The sequence below is a fragment of the Vombatus ursinus genome, unplaced genomic scaffold (assembly GCF_900497805.2).
Source record: "Vombatus ursinus unplaced genomic scaffold, bare-nosed wombat genome assembly UNPS02014802.1, whole genome shotgun sequence".
In the NCBI taxonomy this organism is placed as follows: domain Eukaryota; kingdom Metazoa; phylum Chordata; class Mammalia; order Diprotodontia; family Vombatidae; genus Vombatus; species Vombatus ursinus.
The window spans coordinates 15,520,690-15,540,012 of record NW_020954580.1 but is presented as its reverse complement, the minus strand read 5'-3'; the positions used below and the strand labels follow the sequence as shown (position 1 = coordinate 15,540,012).

At 38.1% G+C, this 19,323-nt stretch overlaps 1 protein-coding gene across 2 annotated transcripts in view; it reads left to right on the top strand.

Annotated features, from left to right (window-relative positions):
- The window catches only part of UNC80 (unc-80 homolog, NALCN channel complex subunit), a 218,586-nt gene that overhangs the window by 127,970 nt on the left and 71,293 nt on the right, over positions 1-19,323 (top strand). For both annotated transcript variants that reach the window (XM_027873743.1, XM_027873742.1), the window contains exons 29-34: positions 367-474; positions 4,017-4,155; positions 12,288-12,469; positions 14,761-14,892; positions 17,381-17,567; positions 18,578-18,709. In XM_027873743.1, the coding sequence (XP_027729544.1) occupies positions 367-474; positions 4,017-4,155; positions 12,288-12,469; positions 14,761-14,892; positions 17,381-17,567; positions 18,578-18,709 (880 nt within the window). The remainder of the gene's footprint in view (positions 1-366; positions 475-4,016; positions 4,156-12,287; positions 12,470-14,760; positions 14,893-17,380; positions 17,568-18,577; positions 18,710-19,323) is intronic.

The window sequence follows — 19,323 nt, the reverse complement described above, 5'->3', positions numbered from 1 at the left end:
ATGACAATATATGTGGAGTGCTTTGCCAACCATAAAGTGCTCTGTAAATGTTAGCTATTGTTAAATGTCTGAGGCAGGATGGAACCCAACTTGACCTGGGTTGAGGGCTTGCTCAGCAAGAAAAGAGGAGGAAGTGTTTACTACATTCTACAACCAGGTTAGAACTCACCTAGATGTGATAAATAGAGTGAATCTTAAATGGCCTTTTTGTTAATGAAAATGTCTACTCTTGCCTTTCAGGAAATTTTGAACTAGAAGAAAATCTGAGGGATTCATTTATATTGGAGAATGGCTTTACTTTGTTTCCAGATGTGTGTGCACTTGAAATCCTTTCCTTTTTTAGCTTAGATTTCTCATTGTTTTCAGTGCTCAGATAAGTCATGCCTGAGGACACCCTCACTGAAGAAGAGAGTTACAGAAACTAACCTAGAAGGCAAAAAGGACTCTGGGATGTTAAAATACATCAGACATCAGGTATTGACCAAAGCATCATATTCATTAGTAACATGTTTACAGTCATTCCTAAATTAAAATACACAAACATATAAGCATACATGCAGTCAGTCAATAAGCTGTTATTAAGCGCCCACCTTGTAGAAAGCACATGAGAAGCATTGGGGATATAAAAAGAGGCAAAGGCCTCTAAACTCAAGGAGTTCACAATCTAACTGGGGAGTCAATAGATAAACACATATGCACAAACAAGCAATATATAGCATAAATAAGAAATTTTTAGAAGAGGGAAGGCACTAGAATTAAGAGGAGTTGGGAAAGGTTTTAGTTGGGACTTAAGGGAGACCAGTAAGCAGACATGAGGAGGGAGAGTATTCTAGACATGGACAACTAGAAAAAAAGCCCAGAGTCAAGAACTGGAGCGTCTTGTTCATGGAACAGCAAAGAGATCAGTGTCACAGGATCAAAGAGTATGTGGTGGTGAATAAGGTGTAAAAATACTAGAAAGGTGGGTGGGGGGAGTTAAATTATGAAGGGCTTTGAATATCAAATAGAGGATTTCACATTTAATACTAGAAGTGATAGGAAGCCATTGGAGTTTATTGAGTACAAGGGGAGGGTGATATGAGCTCTGACTCACTTTTTTCAGAGCAGAAGAAAGCAGGTGACTGAATGGATGAATTGGAATGGTAAGAGACTTGTGGCAGGCAGACCAACCATCAGGCTAGTGTAATAGATCATAAGGGAGGTGATGAGGGCCTGTATCAGAACAGAGAACAAGGTATATTTAAGAAATGTGCAAAGGTGAAATCATCAAATCTTGGCAACAGATTGAATATGGGGGATAAGACATAATGAAGAGGTGAGAATGATGCCTAAGTTTTGAGCTTGGAAAAACTGGGGAGATGGTGGTGCTCTTAACAACAATAAGGAAGTTTGGAAAAGGGGATGATTTAGAGGGAAAGATAATGAGTTCAGTTTTGGACATGTCCAAAAAACCTCAAGTTTTTTTCTGTAAAATATGAGGCAACGTTCTCAGCTGAGAGGATGGAAGAAAGGAACCATGGAAAGCTTGAAAAGGGATGAAAAGGTTTAGAAGAGCCAATGTGGAAAGTGGTATGGTGAATGGATAATGGAGGTGTACAAAAATTGCCTAGTAACAGTGAAGGCCCATTTGAGGTTGTATAACATAAATTTATAGTGGACCCAGTCAGAATGATTGCATGATTTTCTCCACCTTCATTCAGCAGTACATATGTAGGAGCAAAGGTGGAGGATAGTGGAAGTGATCCAAAGCTAAGGTTTGGCAGGGCACAATCAGCAATATAATAAGGGGGCCAGGGATTCAAGAGAAAAGGACAGTGTAAAGTTGAACTGGTTCATTAAGGAGTCAAGATGGGGAAAAAGGAAAGAAAAGAGCAAACATACATACAAATGGCCACCTCTGTTGGAGTCAAAGGCATTCCCCTGCCTACCCACCCCTTCTCTCCTACTGACTAGCTCAGGATAAATATCTTCCTTGGTTTATGGCTAGGGATCTCCATGCCACTGAAGCTACAAGAAAAATATTGCACTGTGGGTGGTAGGATGGAAAAACTTGCTTTTAATGCCTATCAGAAAGGGAATCCAAGCTATAGGGAAAACTAAAGGTAAAAGATGCATTTTCTTTCCATGGAAACAATGTTCTAAACTGTGATTAAATTCCCAGGCTAGCCCATAAAAACTTACAGAACAGCAGAAATGGTAACTGGTGTTAAATGGGATTTTATGGGCTACCCTTGGTACCTAATTATAATTTATAATTTTATTTCAATGGGAAAATACATTTGGAACCCCAAAACTGACATACAGCTAACATTTCATTTGTTGGAGACAGCCTGTATTTTTAGAAAATGAAATATATTCATAGAATTACGGAATTTAAGAATTAGAAAGACCCTCAGGGGCCTACTAGAACAACCTATATACAAATGGTTGTCTAACCTCTGCTGATAGTCCTCGAAGGGAGGAGGGAAGCTGAGGGGAACCCGCTGCACCTTGGGGCAGTTCATTCAACTCTTTGGACAATTCAAATTATTAGGAAGTTTTTCCTGACATCAGCTTAAATTAGGCTTCTTGTAACTCATACCCACAGCAGTTGGTTCTGCCTTCTGGGGACAAACAAAACTGGCCTGATTCCTCCTTCACATGATAGGACTTCAAATACTTGAGGATGGCTATCACGTTGCCCCACCCTGAGTCTTCTTTGCTCCAACCTAAATATATATATGGTGGTTTCAATTGATTCTTTGGGCTCAATTTTCACCATCTCTCCTCTATTCTCTCTCCAGCTTGTCAATAACCTTCTTAAACCATGGTGCTCAGAATGGGGCCCAGTATTCTGACAAGAGCAGAGTACAGTTGGACTCTCATCTCCCTTCTTCTAGTTCTTCCTCTCTTAATGAAGTCCAAGATCTCGTTAGTTTTTTGAGGGTTTTTTTTGGCCACATCCCACTGCTGACTCATATTGGGCTTATAGTCCAGTTAAAATCCCCAGACCTTTTCAGCCAAGTCAAAAATTATTGAGTGATTACTATTTGCCAGGCACTATACTAAGCATTGGGAACACAAGCACATGCAGAAAGAAAGATAGTCCCTGCCCTCAAGGAACTTACATTCTAATGGAGGAACACCACACATATTAGAGAGTTGAGGAGGAGAAGGTTTGCAGGAGTATGATAGAGAAAGTCCTCTGGAAATGAGTTGGGAGTGCAGCAGAAAAACTGCTCTCTACCACTCCCACCCAAACCCATCTTATTCTTGTGAAATTGATTTTTTTTCACCCAGGTGTAAGACTTTACATGTATCCCTGTTGAATTTTATCTTATTAGATTCTACCCACTGTTCTGGCCTGTCAAGATTCTTTTGAATCCTGATATTTTCATCAACCCTATTAGCCCTCCCTTTCAACTTTGTGTCATATACAAATTTATAAGCGTGTCACTTAATTTTTAAAGCCATTGATTAAAAAATGTCCAACAAATAAGGCCAAGCACAGATTTTTGAGGGGTACCACATTGGAGAACTCCTACCATGTTGATGTTGGAACAGGAAGACAGGGAGAACTATTCTTTGCATCTGACCATCATTCCTAATATTCTGGAAGTGTAGTAGTATGGTACAAAACTGTTTATAACAGTTCAATGCACCCTGACCAAAATCAATGCAAAATTTGGACATGAAGAGGTATTTTTCCTCTTACTGTGCATCATTCTACTAACCAGAAAACAGTTTATTGCACTGGCTCTGCCTTGGAACTTTGAAAAGAAATAGATCTAAAATGCAAATTTATTTTTAATCAATCTGCAAATAACTAGTCACTTCTTGGGATGATAGTGAGTCCTAATATACTTCATCATTTAAATAGCTTCTCTTTTAGATGATTCTTTATTCTCATTTAGAGAAAGAAGGACTAGGAAAAAGCAAATCAGCCTGTCAAATTTGTGAGACTGTCATATTCACCCTCATTTAAAATGCTTTTGAAATGCTTTTTTTAAAAATGCTTTTCTTTTTTTTCCCCCAAGGTTATGAGCCTGTCCCCAGCTCCCTTGTCTCTGCTAATCAAGGCAGCACCAATTCTGACAGAAGAGATGTATGGAGACATACAGCCTGCAGCCTGGGAGCTACTGCTCAGTATGGATGAGCACATGGCTGGAGCTGCAGGTAACACAAGACAAGACCCACCCAGGGAGTCATCTGTTGTGGCAACCCATATTTTAAAATGAGAGTTTTATGAATTCATGTTGATTGACTAGATCAAACAGATAGTGTGGCAGATTGTTCTAGATACAGCAGTAAGCTGAGAGATGGATCCTAGGCTCTAGGAATTGTAGGATTTTAGTGCTAGGAGGACCTTAGAAATTATGTAGTCCAACTCTCTTATTGTAGAGAAGAGAAAGCTGAAGTTCAAAGGTCAACACTTATTCAACAATCATATGAGAAGTAGATGGCAGTCCTAGGGTTGAAACCCATGCCTCTGGAGGCCATGATGTTATCTACCAGCATAAGGAATTGGCTTTCACTTCTGGGCTGTCGAAGACATTCTGTAGATATAAAATATGATTTTTCTTTTGGTGCATTTTTCATATAAAATACAATTCTAATTGATTTTTCTTCTCCTGTATCTACTGTGCAGCGGCAGCAACATCAATGGATATTTAGGGTGCCTAAAGGCAGTGTGCTAACCACTTTTTTTACTAATATTATAATATTTGATTCTCACAACAACCCTGCAAGGTAGGTTCGATAATTATCCTCATTTCTCCAGCTGAACATCCCTTAGCTGTCCTAGTTGAGGAAACTGATGCAAAAAGAAGTCAAGTGACTTACAGGCCAGATTTGAATTTAGATCTTCCTAACTCCAGAACAATGCTCTGTCCACTGTGCAACATAGTTGCCCCTAGCATAGATGCCCGGAGTATTACATTGAAAACCTCCTGCCATGTTGACATTGAACCATTAAGAACTATCTTTGAGTTTGGCCATCCATTCCCAATATTTTCTTTATGTATAGAAATAAAACAATAAAGTAAGGTAGTAAATGCTAGGTGATAGATAATGGTCAAAAGAAACAAAACAGGCATTCAAAAGAAGTGATTACTTAGGAATTACTTGGGAAAAATGTAAATAGATGACATAGAATTTGACCTGAGTCACGAAGGAAGAACAGGACTTAACCAATCAAAGATGGAGAAAACGTTCTAGGTAGGGGAACCTTGTAAGCAAAATGGTAGATAGAGGCAGGGGTGTATATAGCATGTTTGCAGAACGATGAGAGAGCAGGGGGATAGGTAGGGGAGTAGTAGGAGATAAGAGAAGAGTCAAAAGTTTTAAGCCTGAATACTTGAGAAAAGAATGGTACTACTGACATAAAGAGGAGACTCCAGAAGAGAAATTGATTTTGGGGGAAAGATGATGACCTTGATCTTAGACATGCTGAATTTAAAGTGATGACTGGGTAGATTTAGGGAGCAATGTACAAAAGATGGTTGGAGATATAGAGCAGAAGCCCAGAAGAGAAGGCAGGAAGGGGAGATATATTGAGAAATCACCTGTCTGTGGGTGATACTTGAAGCCATGAGGTTGGATGAAATCTTTCCTAAAAAGGGAGATAGGGCTAGCAAGAAGAACAGAGCACTGAGTATTCAAGCATAGCCACATAGAGACATATTCCTTCTGTGGGATACCAGGAGGAGCAAAGGGAGTTGGGAAGAAAAGAGAACGGGTGACTGGTCCCCTAAAGAGAGATGGCATAAGTAGCCAAGGAGGGAGAGTTTCAAGGAAAAGATCATTAAGAGTGTTATAGACCAGAGAAGGCAAGAAGAATGAAAAATGGAAAAGGATGGGTGATTTCTTAATACACAATGTCTCTTTCAATAAGAATATTTTCCTTTTTCCTTCAAAGAAAAATAATATTTATTGATATTTTTTGTTTTATTCCTTTCTCTATCCCTCCTCAAGTGTCATGTCTTATTACAAAAAATACAAAAAGAAGTTTGTAAAACTAACCAAGACATCAAAGAAATCCATTATTTTCTTTTTTTGTGAGGCAATCGGGGTTAAGTGATCTGCCCAGGGTCACACAGCTAGTAAATGTCAAATGTCTGAGGCTGGATTTGAACTCAGGTCCTCCTGACTCCAGAGCCAGTGCTCTATCCTTTGTGCCACCTATCTGCCCCCCAAAATCCATTATTATTCAACACCTTTAGTGCACCTACCTCTGCAAAAAAGAGATGGGGGTACTTTTTCATAGTTCTTCTTTGGGGCTTAGCTTGGTTATTATAATTTTATGACATTAAGTTTTGTTGTTTTGTTTTGGGTTTTCATTTCATTATTGTAGTCATTGTGTACATTGTTTTCCTGGTTTTGTTTACTTTATCTTATAGCAGACTTATATATGTGCTTTTCTGCATTTGTCATATTCATCTTTTTCTCACAGTGAAGTAATATTCCATTATATTCATGTACCATAACTTACACATGAGGAACCTGAGACTGAAAGAGTTTACATGACTTACCCCGGGTCATAGAGCTAATAAGCATCAGAGGCAGGAGTTGAGCTCAGCTTTTCCTGTCTCCAAGCCCAATGCTCTAGCCATTGTACCATTTAGTGGCCTCAGAGGTATAGATAAAAAGAGGCAGCATACTCCAGGCATTTGGGATGGCCAATACAAAAGCACGGGGACAGGAGATGTTATATGATAAACAGAGTGAAGGCCATTTTGGCTGCATCTCAGGGTGAAGGATGGGAAACAATTTCCAGTAAGGCTGGAAATGTATGTTGAGGCTAGGCTATCAAGATCTATAAAAACTGGGGCAGCTGGGTGGCGCAGTGGATAGAGCACCGACCCTGAAGTCAGGAGGATCTGAGTTCAAATCTGGCCTCAGACCAAACACTTGACACTAACTGTGTGACCCTGGGCAAGTCACTTAACCCTAATTGCCTTTTAAAAAAAAACTGTAAAAACTAAGCAGAGAAGCATATATTCTGGCCTTTAAAAAAGGTCTGAAAAAAAAAGATCAAATAGGATAGTCACATCGTCAGATCAATGCTTAAGGAAAGTGACTTTGGAAGCAGTATGGAGGACGGACTAGAAGCACCAGAACCAATTAGGAAGTTGTCTTACTTTTCTAGGTGACAGGTGTCAATGGGCTGAAATAAAGTGGTAGCAGCCATGTGAGTGGAAAGGGCCGGATGCAAGGGATGTTGTAGAGGCAGAAATACCAAATGTTTGCAACTGAATTGACGTGTGAGTTGGGCAAGTGTAAGGAGCCAAAGATAATGCTAAGGCTATGAGCCTAGGAGCTGGAAGGCTGACGGTGCCTTGGACAGAAGTCTTGAAGTTTGGAAGAAGGGAAGGACTAGCGTTGATTTTGTTTCCAGCTCTTTGCTACCACCAAAAACATGCCACTATGAATATCTTGGTGTGTATAGGACCTTGGAAAGAGCATGCTCCGTGAAGCAGTTAGGACAGAAGTTCTGCTGCAAAGGAGTGACAAGTCAAGGGGTGATGGGAAAGTGGTAGCAGAGAATGGAGCTTGTTTCAAGAAGGTGAGAGGTACTGAGATCTTTGGCCTCTACCCAATAGTCTGCTGCTAAATTTTTTTAAACGGTTCTCCAGGAGAAAAATTCATGTTTACAGGACACATTTTAAAGTTTAATCTGCATTGTTAACATTTTCTCAATCACTCTCTGAAGTCTAGACAATTAGACAATAAGTCAAGACTTGATTTGTAGCATTTGCTCATTTCTGAGGTGTAATTACTCACACTGAAAATTTAACAATTGGCTCTTGGGAACCAGGAAGAGCTGTCTCCAGCACACCTTGCCTCTATCCCAAGTGGAATGGGAATCTAATATTTGACTGCCTAGTAATAAGAAAATTTAAGAGCTAGAAGAGACTAGATTCAGAGAATTTTAAGAAGAGGATCACCTAATTTAATCACATCATTTTTCAGGTAAGGAAACTGAATCTCAGAGAGGGCATGTGATATGTTCTAGGCTACATAAAAACGCAGCAAGATAGCAAACAGTAAAACCCGAATCTCTTGGCTCCCACTATAATTTTCTTTCTAGTACACCACACTAAGTCATTCTCCTAGAGCTCTGGGGCATTATCCCTTGGCGAATGGGAACCGAACTTGTAAGAAGCTTAAATAAAAAATTCTAGTAAAATGAGGACACTCAGAATAAGCCTTCCCTGATCCCCCCAGATAAGGTCCCCTGCATTCCCAATCTCTTATGCTTATCTGACCTCAGACCTGAGTTGAAATCCTGATTCATATGCTTGCTAAATATGTGACCCTGGGCAAGTCATTTAATCTCTCTCTGTTTCCTCCTATATAAAATGAAGATAATAACAGCATCTACTTCACAAGGTTGTTGTGAGGATCAAATGAAATAGCATAAATGGAGCTTTAGATAAATTCAATCTGTTATTGTTGTGCATAAATTCAATCTATTATTGTTATGTATAAATGACTTCCTAACATATTTATTTGTGTATATGTTATTCTTGTGCTTGACAGTGTGTGCCTTGAGAGTAGTCAATGTTGTCTCAGAATGACAGAATTTCAGAGTTAGAAGAGACCTCGGTGGCCTCTTAATCCAGCCCAGATTCTAACCAGAATTCCTACTGCAACACATCTGACAAGTAGTCATCCAGCCTTTCCTTGAAGACTTCCACTGAGGAGAAAACCACCCCTTCCCAAGGCAGCCCATCCCCTTTTTGGATAGCTCTGGCTTCTAGGAAACGTTGCAAAGCATCAAGCCTAACCTTTCTCTTTTCAACTTATACCCATTATTCCCTGTTCTACCCTCTGGGGGCAAACAGAATATATGTCATCTCTTTCCCACTTGGCCTTTTAAGTACTTGAAGATAGATGATATACCCACCCACTTTATCCTTCTCTCCTTATTCACCAGACCTAGTTCTTTCAACCAATTCACCCATGGCATAGACTTTTAACTCTTCATCACTCCGGTTGTTTGTCTCTAGATGTTCTCTAATTTATTAGTGTCCTTTCTTAAATGCATTTTTCAGAACTGAACACAATACTCCCAAAGTGATCTGACCAGGGCAAAGCATAATGGAACTATCTCCACTTTATTCCTGGAAGCTGCGCTTCTCTCAAGATCACATCGACTTTTTTGGCAACCATGTCATGCCGTTGACTCATATTGTTCTTAGAGTTCAATAAAGCCCCTGTATCTTTTTGTGGCATTTAAAAAGATTTGAGAGACATAGTTTCTGGGTAACTTAATCATTTTATTAATAAGGCCAGCATGTTTATTGATAAAAGAATGGTCATTTGGCCATCTCTCTTAGACCAAAGACCTCTCAGGGCTGTGGGTTCACAGTTGATATGCCCTTCGAAGAGTAGGTATTCCTCAGGGTGGCAATCAATACTGATTGGTTAACAATTAATGAGAAAATGAACATTACAATTAAGGTCTTGGGGTTCATGATTTGGATCACCCAAATCTTGGTCAAAGAGACTTATGAATTTCCATTTCCCAGGGTCACACAGCTAGTAAATGTCAAATATCTGAGGCTGGATTTGAACTCAGGTCCTCCTGACTCCAGAGCCAGTGCTCTATCCATTGCGCCACCTAGCTGCCCCCCAAAATCTGTTACTATTCAACACCTTTAGTGCACCTACCTCTGCAAAAGAGAGGTATGACAAAAGAGAGGATCCACATTTTCCCAGACCTATCTGAGCAAACATAATGAACAGAAATGTACCCATTAGCCCGAACTTAGAATCTCTTTTACTGTCTGATTAGACCTCAATCTGGGTAAATCTTTAAGAGAGATTTCCCACACTGGTTGATTTCTGGATAAGGAAGTAGAAAAAGGGAAAAAACTCGGTCCTAATACAATCATTAGTTATTAATGCCAGAGAGAAATAATCATTGCTCACATTTTACAGTTAAATTGGTATCCAATCGTGCCTCCTCTATTTTGTACTGGGTGGGAGGGGAGAGTTCTTGACCCCAAATGTAAGACTTTTACATTTATCCCTATTAAATTACATTCTATTAAATACATCCCAGAATTTCAGCCTGCCAAGATCTTTTCAGATTCTGACTTTGTCATCCGTTGCATTGGCTATCTCTCCCAGCTTTGTCTCTAGAAATAGAAAAGGATGCCATCTATGCTTTTATCCAAATCACTGATTTAAAATTAAAATTCAATAAAAAATTAAAAATTATTAAAAATAAAAATATTTAAATAGCACAAGATGAAGCACAGATTCCTGAGGCACTCCACTGGAGGTCTCTCAAGTTGACATCAACCCATTCTTTAAGTTCCAAGTTCATGTAATTATACTATAATCCATTCCATATTTTTCCATCTTTTTCATAGGAATAGCATGCAATAATTTATCAAACATTTTGTTAAAATTCAGGTAATCTATATCTACAGCATTCTCTTGATTTACCAGTTTAATAGCCCCTTCCAAAAAAATTTTAAAAAGGAAATTGTATGAGGCTGTCATGATATATTCTTGATTAAGCCATGCTGGATCTTTGTGATCACTGCTTCCTTTTCTAGTTATTTACCACCATCTCTTTAATAATGCATCCTAGAATTTTGTCAGGGATTGAAATCAAGCACATGAGCCTATAGTTTGTAGGTACTGTTCTCTAGGCTTTGTTGCAAATTGGCTTCCTTGCTCCTGAGATTCCTCTCCCTTTATCCATGTCATTTCTCAGAAATCACACTAAGTAGTTCCTTTAGAACCTGAGGATGCAATTTGTCTGAACCAAGTGACTTGAATTCATCAAGGATAACTATGTCCTCCTGCAATCTCTTTACTTATCTTGGGTATCAACTCATTACTAGCCATTAATTTTTTTTATCCAGTTCAAAAATCACTGTATTTTCACCTATTTCCAGTCCCTAGAACAGTGCCCTGCAGATATATGATTCATAAATGTTGCTTGAATGGGGAGGGGGAGGTAGGGTGAAACAGAAGTTTAATTATAGAAGAAAAACGCTATAGATTTCAGAGCTTAGAGTCCCTCATTTTACAAATTAAGAACCTGAACCCCATAGAAATTGAGTTGTCCTATGATCCTACAGCATTCTAGTCACTCAAGTTGTAAGTGGCAGCTCCATTATTTGAAGAGAGGCCTTCAAATGAAGTACTCTTTCTATCATTCCAGAAGAAACATAGGTATCAAACCCATGTCAGACATTAACTAGCGATATAACAATGGCCAAGTCAACCTTTTTGAGTCTCAGGTCCTCATCTATAAAATGAAATTGTAGCTATTGAGGTAGAAGAGTCAAGGGAAAGTTTCTTAAGATAAGCAAAATCTGACAACAGTTGTAGGTGAAAAGTAAAAACAGCAGAGTTGGCAAATTCTATTTCCACCATAGCCACAGGTTCCTTCTTCCAATCTGGATTTATGTGATTCATGATTTATCATCTGATATATGGTAGCATGGTTCATGATCTTATTTCTGATCACTGTTTGGCTTTCTTTTAGATCAAAAGCCACTACTAAGACTCACAAAATCTCTTTCAGCATTTCTCTCTCCTCATTATTTGGGAATAATAGTATCGCAGTTTGAGAATTAAAAGAGACCTCAGAAGTCATTTAGTCCAATCTGTTCCTGAAAAGAATTCTCACTACAACATACCTAATAAGTGATCATGTAGCCTCTGCTTGAAGGCCTCCAGGAAAAGGAAACACACTACCTCACAAGACAGCTCATTCTACCACCTTTGGATAGTTTTAATTATAAGTTTTCCTTTATCTTCATAAAATCTGAATTAAGTTTGAAATGTGGATTTTTAAAATATCCATAAAATTTGATGTATTTTTTAAAAATGTACTTCTTCACTTGAAGGACAGTCTCATTAAAAAATCTCATAAAATTTCAGCAAAGCTATTTATTTGAAACAAAATTTCACTTTGGATCAAATGACAAAAACAGAGGAATCCAATTTGAAAAGAAATAGCAGGTAAAAGTTTGTTTTAAGTAGGTCAGTGGCTAGAGTTATTTAACTGGAGCTCAGAGACTACAGTAGTTTTAGCAAAAGTCACCATTATTTGACCTTGTCAAAATGTCATTACACTTAGAGACCATAAATTGGAAGTTGGTGGGTGGAATGAAAGATGGTGCTTCATGCCCTTGTCTGAAACGAGGTCCTTTCTTGCCAACATAGTTGGACAGGTTTTATTTCCCCTAAGGGATGTTTTCACCAGAGCTGGAGAGTTGTTTTCCAGACACTAAGCCCAGTGACATGTCCTTGATTAATGCTGGATTGCTTTTTTCTAGCTGCCATGTTCCTGCTATGTGCAGTGAAAGTCCCAGAGGCTGTGTCTGACATGCTGATGTCAGAATTCCATCACCCAGAGACTGTGCAACGGCTCAATGCCATCCTCAAGTTCCATACACTCTGGAGATTCCGCTACCAGGTGTGGCCTCGAATGGAGGAAGGAGCTCAGCAGATTTTTAAGGTAAGAAATGGGTCAATTATGGGAGGTACATTCCTGGGCCCTAAATTTTATTTTAAGTTTTCCTTTTCAAACCCACCTGATATAACCTGGAGGGAAACTTCTCTAGTGAGCAGAATAAAATCATTTCAAGCTCTTTTGATGAAATTATTTCAACTTTTTGATGAAATCATTTCAAACTTTAAAAAAAAATTTCAGTTCTATTTAAAAAATGGTAGGTCATCTGCTGAAGTTGGTTAAGTGGAGCAATTTTATATGCATTTTTTATTTTTATTTTCAGTTCCAAATTCTCTCCCTCCCTCCACCTCTTCCCCTACCCATTGAGAAGACAAGAAATGTGTTACCCATTATACATACGAAGTCATACAAAGCATTTAATGGAGTAATTCTTTTAAATCTTTTTAATGGAGTAATTCTTAAGAATTCTAACTTCCGGACACCTGCTAATGTAAAATAATGGACTATAAATAGAACTTGGCTAAACAAGGCTTTTTCATTAATAATAATAATATTCATATAGCACTTAAAGGACTGCAAAACACTTTCTTGTATATTATCTCATGTTATCTTCCCAATAACCCAGCAGCTATTATTATCCCTATTTTACAGAGGTTAAGTGATTTGTCCAAAGTCATATAGCTAGTAGTATAACTCCAGGTCTCCCCCTACTCGCTTTCTATCATGCCATATTGACCGCCATTAGTATATTGGTGCTGATTTCAAAGTTGTAATTACAGAGTTTTCCATTACAAAGAGCCAGAAGGCTGTAATCTCTCTGTGACACTCAGCTATAGCCAAAATTATCTTCTTGTGTCTTAGTGAGGAGAATTTCACCTGGAAAATCTCTTTTTATATCAGAAACCACTGCCCTCTGTAATATGGCTATAAATTCTGAGTTATAAAGTAAATTTTCAAGGGCTTCCTTTAAACTTTTAAAGATTGTAACTGCAGTAAGCTTTTTGGGACACCCATTACATGATGAGTATGTGTATATGTACATGTATGTGTATATGCGTGTGTGTGTATGTGTGTATATATATATACACATACACACACGCATACACCACGCCTATACATGCACACATATATTCATACATATATATATATATATACACATATATGAAACTAGAAACAAAGTGATTTTTTTTTTTGGTGAGGCAGTTGGGGTTAAGTGACTTGCCCAGGGTCACACAGGTAGTAAGTATCAAGTGTCTGAGGCAGCATTTGAACTCAGGTCCTCCTGACTCCAGAGCTGGTGTTCTAGCCACTGTACTACTCAACTGCCCCCAACAAAGTGATTTGATGGAAGAAAGTGCTATGAGTTAAGGGAATCAGAAAGAACTTCTTATAGAAGGTAGAAGAGTTTCTTGTATAAGAATAGCTGAACCTTGAAGAATACTAGGAACTCTGAGAGACAGAAGTGAGGAGGGAATCCATTCCAGGCCCAGGAGACAGCCCAGAACAAAGGTGCTGAGGTGAGAGTTGGTGTTTATCATTATGTAGTTATTTTATTATTTTATATTTATTTCATTTTAATAAATAATAAAAAATATATTATTTTATAATCATTTTATATGATATATAATAGTCATCATATGTAATTATAAATATATAATAAATAAATAAAATCATGTTTTATTATTATGCAGTTATTATTACAGGGCTTTACTAAAGTGGGGTTATATTTAAATGCCATGTTTATGGAGCCTTCCAGAGCTCTGAACAAGAATTAAAGCATCTTAGAATTAGAAAGGATCTTAGAGGTCATTTGGTCAGTGGTAGTTTGGCGTAGTGACCATAACAATGGACTTGGAGTTGGAAGACCTGAGCATGAGTTTCAAATCTACATGCTGCATGACCTTAAGCAAGTATTGTTTTCTTGCTTTTTCTTCTTCTATAAAGTAGAGATAATGTTGATTCTACCTACCTCACAGGGGTAGGGAAGATAAAATGAGACAAAGGATAAAAAATATTTCATAAACTACAAAAATTTATGCAAAGGAAAGGTGGCATTTAGTCCAACAACTTCATTTTACATTGGAGGTAACTGGGCTCCAGGGAATCTAAATGTCTGGTCCAAGATCGCAGAGCTGGTTAACAGGGTTGGCACTAGAAACCCATCCTATGTCTAATGATGCTGTGTAAATATGTTTCATTGTTACCAAAATCTCGAAGTAGCTGGGGACCTACAGCCTCACCACCATTGGACCCCTAGAGGCTACCGTTACAACTTTGCCTCTTCCTACAATATTTTCTCTTTCTACCTAAGAGTCTCTATTTATGTCTCCTTACAGATTCCTCCTCCTAGTATAAATTTCACCCTGCCCTCCCCAGTACTGGGAATGCCTTCTGTCCCCATGTTTGACCCCCCATGGGTACCACAATGCAGTGGGAGCGTACAAGACCCGATTAATGAAGATCAGTCGGTAAGTGACATAGAAATTGGTTTCTATAGCTTTAGGTGACACTCATAAGGACACTACTGAAAATGTAAACTTTGCTAATGTGTTCCTTTTTTAAATTAAAAATGTCACATTAAGCAATGCAAAATAAGCATGTGAAGTCTTTTATTAATTGATTTTTTGTTATTGAGAGTATGAAAGACTAGTGTTGAGTATAGAACTTGGGAATGTTGCACATCAGTTTTCTTCTAGTTAGACACCCCAGAGAACATGTTAAAAGTATATGGCTATAGATTTGATAGCCATCAGGGAGCATCATTATTATTTTAAAAGTTTCTTGAGCTTCCACTATGTAACCTTAGGTCTTAATTCTGCTCTGATAGAGTTATATGTCACAAAACACATGTTTGGAAAACCATGCAACTTGGAAAGAGTACAAATACATGTGTGTATGTGTATATATATGCACACTCATACACATGTATATACACAAAAATAGGTATATGTACATATGTGTGTATACACACACATATACATACATATATATGTATATTTTATATATATATATATATATATATATATACAGGATGTCCCAAAGGTCTTAGTGCAGTTTTAACATTTAATAGCTTTTGGGACATCCTTATATATTAAATTAGAGGGGCTTTTAAAAATGCCTTTTTAAATTTTAAATTTTCAACATAATGGTTGGTTTGATTTCCTATTACAAAGTTGATTGTCCCACAGACATGTTGGAATGCTCTTCCTGGCTTGCCTGGTTACCTTTCAAGTCTTAACTAAAATTTCACTTCCTACAAGAAGCCTAATTCTACTGCCTTATCTCTACTAATTGTTTCCTACATATCCTGTTTATAGCTTGTTTATACATATGTGCTTGCTTGTTGACTCCCCCATTAGACTGTGAACTCCTTGAGGACAGAGACTCTTTTGCCTTTCTTTGTATCCCCAGTACTTAAAATAGTGCCTGACACATAGTAGGTGTTTAATAAATGTATATTGACCAATCCTAGCCTTAATCATTGAATGGGTGTTGCCTCAGTCAAACTGAGATCTGTTAAAGACCTTAGCTTAAAAAGGCCAAGGTCTCCCACTGCATCCAGGGCCATCTCCAGTCATTCTGATCTATATCTCGCCACAGGACCCAGATGGCTCCAGAGGCAAAAATGAGCCTTCCCTCACTTAACACCAATTCATTTGCATGTCATGGCATCACTTCCCTGATGTCATAGTCCTCTTCAAGAATGAAGGACAAACAACAACAAATTGACTGACTACTCATATCCCACACAGTTCTCTAAGAATCTAAGTCACAGAGAAGGTAAGGTTCTGCATTAGTATAGGGAGATTGCTTTTGGTCACTAGGAATTTCACCTATAACAATGAAATCATAGATCCAGTTAAAAAAAAATCAGAGAGAGACAGGCCATAGAATACCATTGTGCCTCTTGTCACGAGAAAAGTTTTCTTCTTATAATTAAGGTTTCAAAGGTTGGTAGGAATAAGTCCTCTAAAAAGTCAGCCAGTCAAAAAAGAATTTATTAAGCCCTTTACTATATGCTATGCACTGTTTCTAAGTATGAAAGATACAAAGAAAGGGAAAAAAATCCCCCCCCAAAAAAAACAGTCCTTGCCCTCAAGGAGCTCACATTCTAATGGAGGAGATAACATATCCATAAATAGGTACCTACAAGATGTATGCAGAAACAATGAAAGGTAATCTCCATGGGAAAAGCATCCTAAAGAAAGTGAGATTTGAGCTAAGTCTTGAAGGAAGCCTGAGAAATAATTGCCTTTAATTTAATTAAAATCTCAGAGGAAAATAGAGTAGATGCTATTACAAAATCACAAGCATTCCTAAAGAACTCTTCTGGAAAGAACATTGGATTTGGAGTTAGAAGACCTGATTCAAACCCAGGCTAAGCTACCTACTGGTAACCTGTGTGACCTTGGTCAAGTTCCTTAATTCTAGTTCCTCAGTGTCCTCATTTGTAAAATGATATTGGATTAAATAACTGTTAAGGTTGCATTTAGCTCTGAAATACTACAGTGCTAAGTAGGACAGCTTCAGCTGTATAAAACCTAGAAATGTACTTAAAAGAAAAATATGAGACAACTGAAGCTATCACTTTAAAATCTCCCAAGCATGGCTATTTTGTTTATGTGGTTCATTTGGACTAGATACCTACCATTTATTCCTTTGTGTGAAACCCTGATTTATGTTTTTGTTCAAACATATTATTCATTGGTGTAAGGAACTCTAATTAAGGAAACTCCATCTCCCAGTGCAGATCAGCAAGTGTTCTGTAATTTATAGTCATAGAAAGTTATGTAGGGCACTGAGAGTTTAAGTGGTTTACCCTGGATTACATAGTGTGTGTCAGACACAAGGCTAAAACTCACATCTTCCTGACTCGTGGTGTACTATCTATTTACCTTTCAAAACTCTTATCAATAGCTGTAAAATAAATTTTTTTCTGTCTTCATTTACCCTCAGAAATCTTTTTCTGCCCGAGCTGTATCACGGTCCCATCAGAGAGCAGAGCACATTCTCAAGAACTTACAACAAGAGGAAGAGAAGAAACGACTCGGTCGAGAAGCCAGCCTCATTACTGCCATTCCCATCACCCAGGAGGCTTGCTATGAGCCCACCTGCACCCCCAATTCAGAGCAGGAAGAAGAAGGTGCGCTTTAGTTTCTCTTAGAAGTGCAAGACTATGGGAAGAGATTCATGGGGGGGGGGACCTTGATTAAAAATGGTTCACCATTTCTGACTACTTAGGTAAAGGTGAAAGCTAAAGTATCAAATCCTCTGGGGCAGCTAGGTGGCGCAGTGGATAGAGCACCAACTCTGAAGTCAGGAGGACCTGAGTTCAAATTCGGCCTCAGACCAAATACTTGACACTTACTAGCTGTGTGACCCTGGGCAAGTCACTTAACTCCAATTGTCTTAAAAAAAAAAAAAGAATCAAATCCTCCATTCTACTTCTTCATCCATTGATACCTTCAAGAGAAATGGAGGAATTTTTAAGGACACAGTAGTTCTGTTTTAAGTGAAATATATTATCCATAATGAAGAAACCAATCAATTAAATTAATTAAAATTTTCATGAGGTTAGAGGAGGATTCCAAATCCTTCGAGGAGCAGTGGAAAGCTTACGTCACTGTTTGATGGAAAACAATGTAGAGCTAGTCTTAGTTAACATAGTTAACTCATTTGATGGTAGTCTTATGATGATGACCAAGTTATATACAGGATTTGTAAACCCAGAATGAACCATTTCAGTGCACATGGAGCAAACACAAACAATGACTTATTGCTAAGAGATTTCCTGGTGAAGAAGAACCCCCTTGAATTTGGGAATTTGAGCTCCTACAAGCTCAACTATGCAAGGCATCTGGAAATAACATGTAGGGAATAGTCTGGCAAATGGCTCCAGGAGAACAATTTCCAAATTACTCTTAAGATCAGTGATATTGCACAGAGTTTTTGGAAGAACTCTTTTGTCTTTCAATCTAGATGGGTCATTATGTGTGCATGTACACATGTGCATGTTTTCCCCAAAAGGGCAAACTGAGTCACCTGAGTCTTGTATTGTGGAAAGGAAGGATATTATAAAAATGAAAATCCTAATCATTGTAATGTTAACGATACTAGAAAACCAAAATTTACATTCTCTGGTTTCTCTGTCAGTAGAAGAAGTCACTAATCTGGCATCCCGACGTCTTTCTGTCAGTCCATCCTGCACGTCAAGTACTTCCCATAGAAATTATTCCTTTCGCCGTGGCTCTGTTTGGTCAGTGCGTTCAGCTGTCAGTGCAGAAGGTGAGCCCTGCTGGAAATATACCTTCTATTTTACTATTCTTCATAATGCTCATAGATTAAAGTATTTCTCATTTAATCTCTTTCATTTCTCATTATTGCATTTTCATAAAGAATATTTTTTTTCACATTTTGGCGATCTAGAAACAATGACATAAGATACTGTGCTATAAGATTATTTCTCATTCAAACTGACAATCACCCTTTACAAGTGGAGCCAGTTTTTAAAAAAATTATTATTACAGGTCTCAATCCCACTACTACATTGAGTGCCTACCTCTGCTAAGGGCAGTTCCACAACTACCATGCCAACTTCTGCTGAGAAGGATTTGCTCTGGTTTTCTGTTTTGGCATTGTTTTGCATTTTTTTAAAGTCAAACTTAGTTACATTTCTATTATGAGACAGGCCCATAGAATTTGCATAGCTTTTACGTCCAATGGATGGAAAATCAAATAGTGGTCCGATATTCATGTATTCTGGGCTCTAGTAAGCTGACAACTAATCTGTAATGTGGTCACCAATAATATAGGCAGAGCTTGTGTACCTAGGAGCTTCACTCAGCCATCTAAAACCACATAGATCTAGTGGGCAACTAGACCTTTCTGGCTTCTGAGAG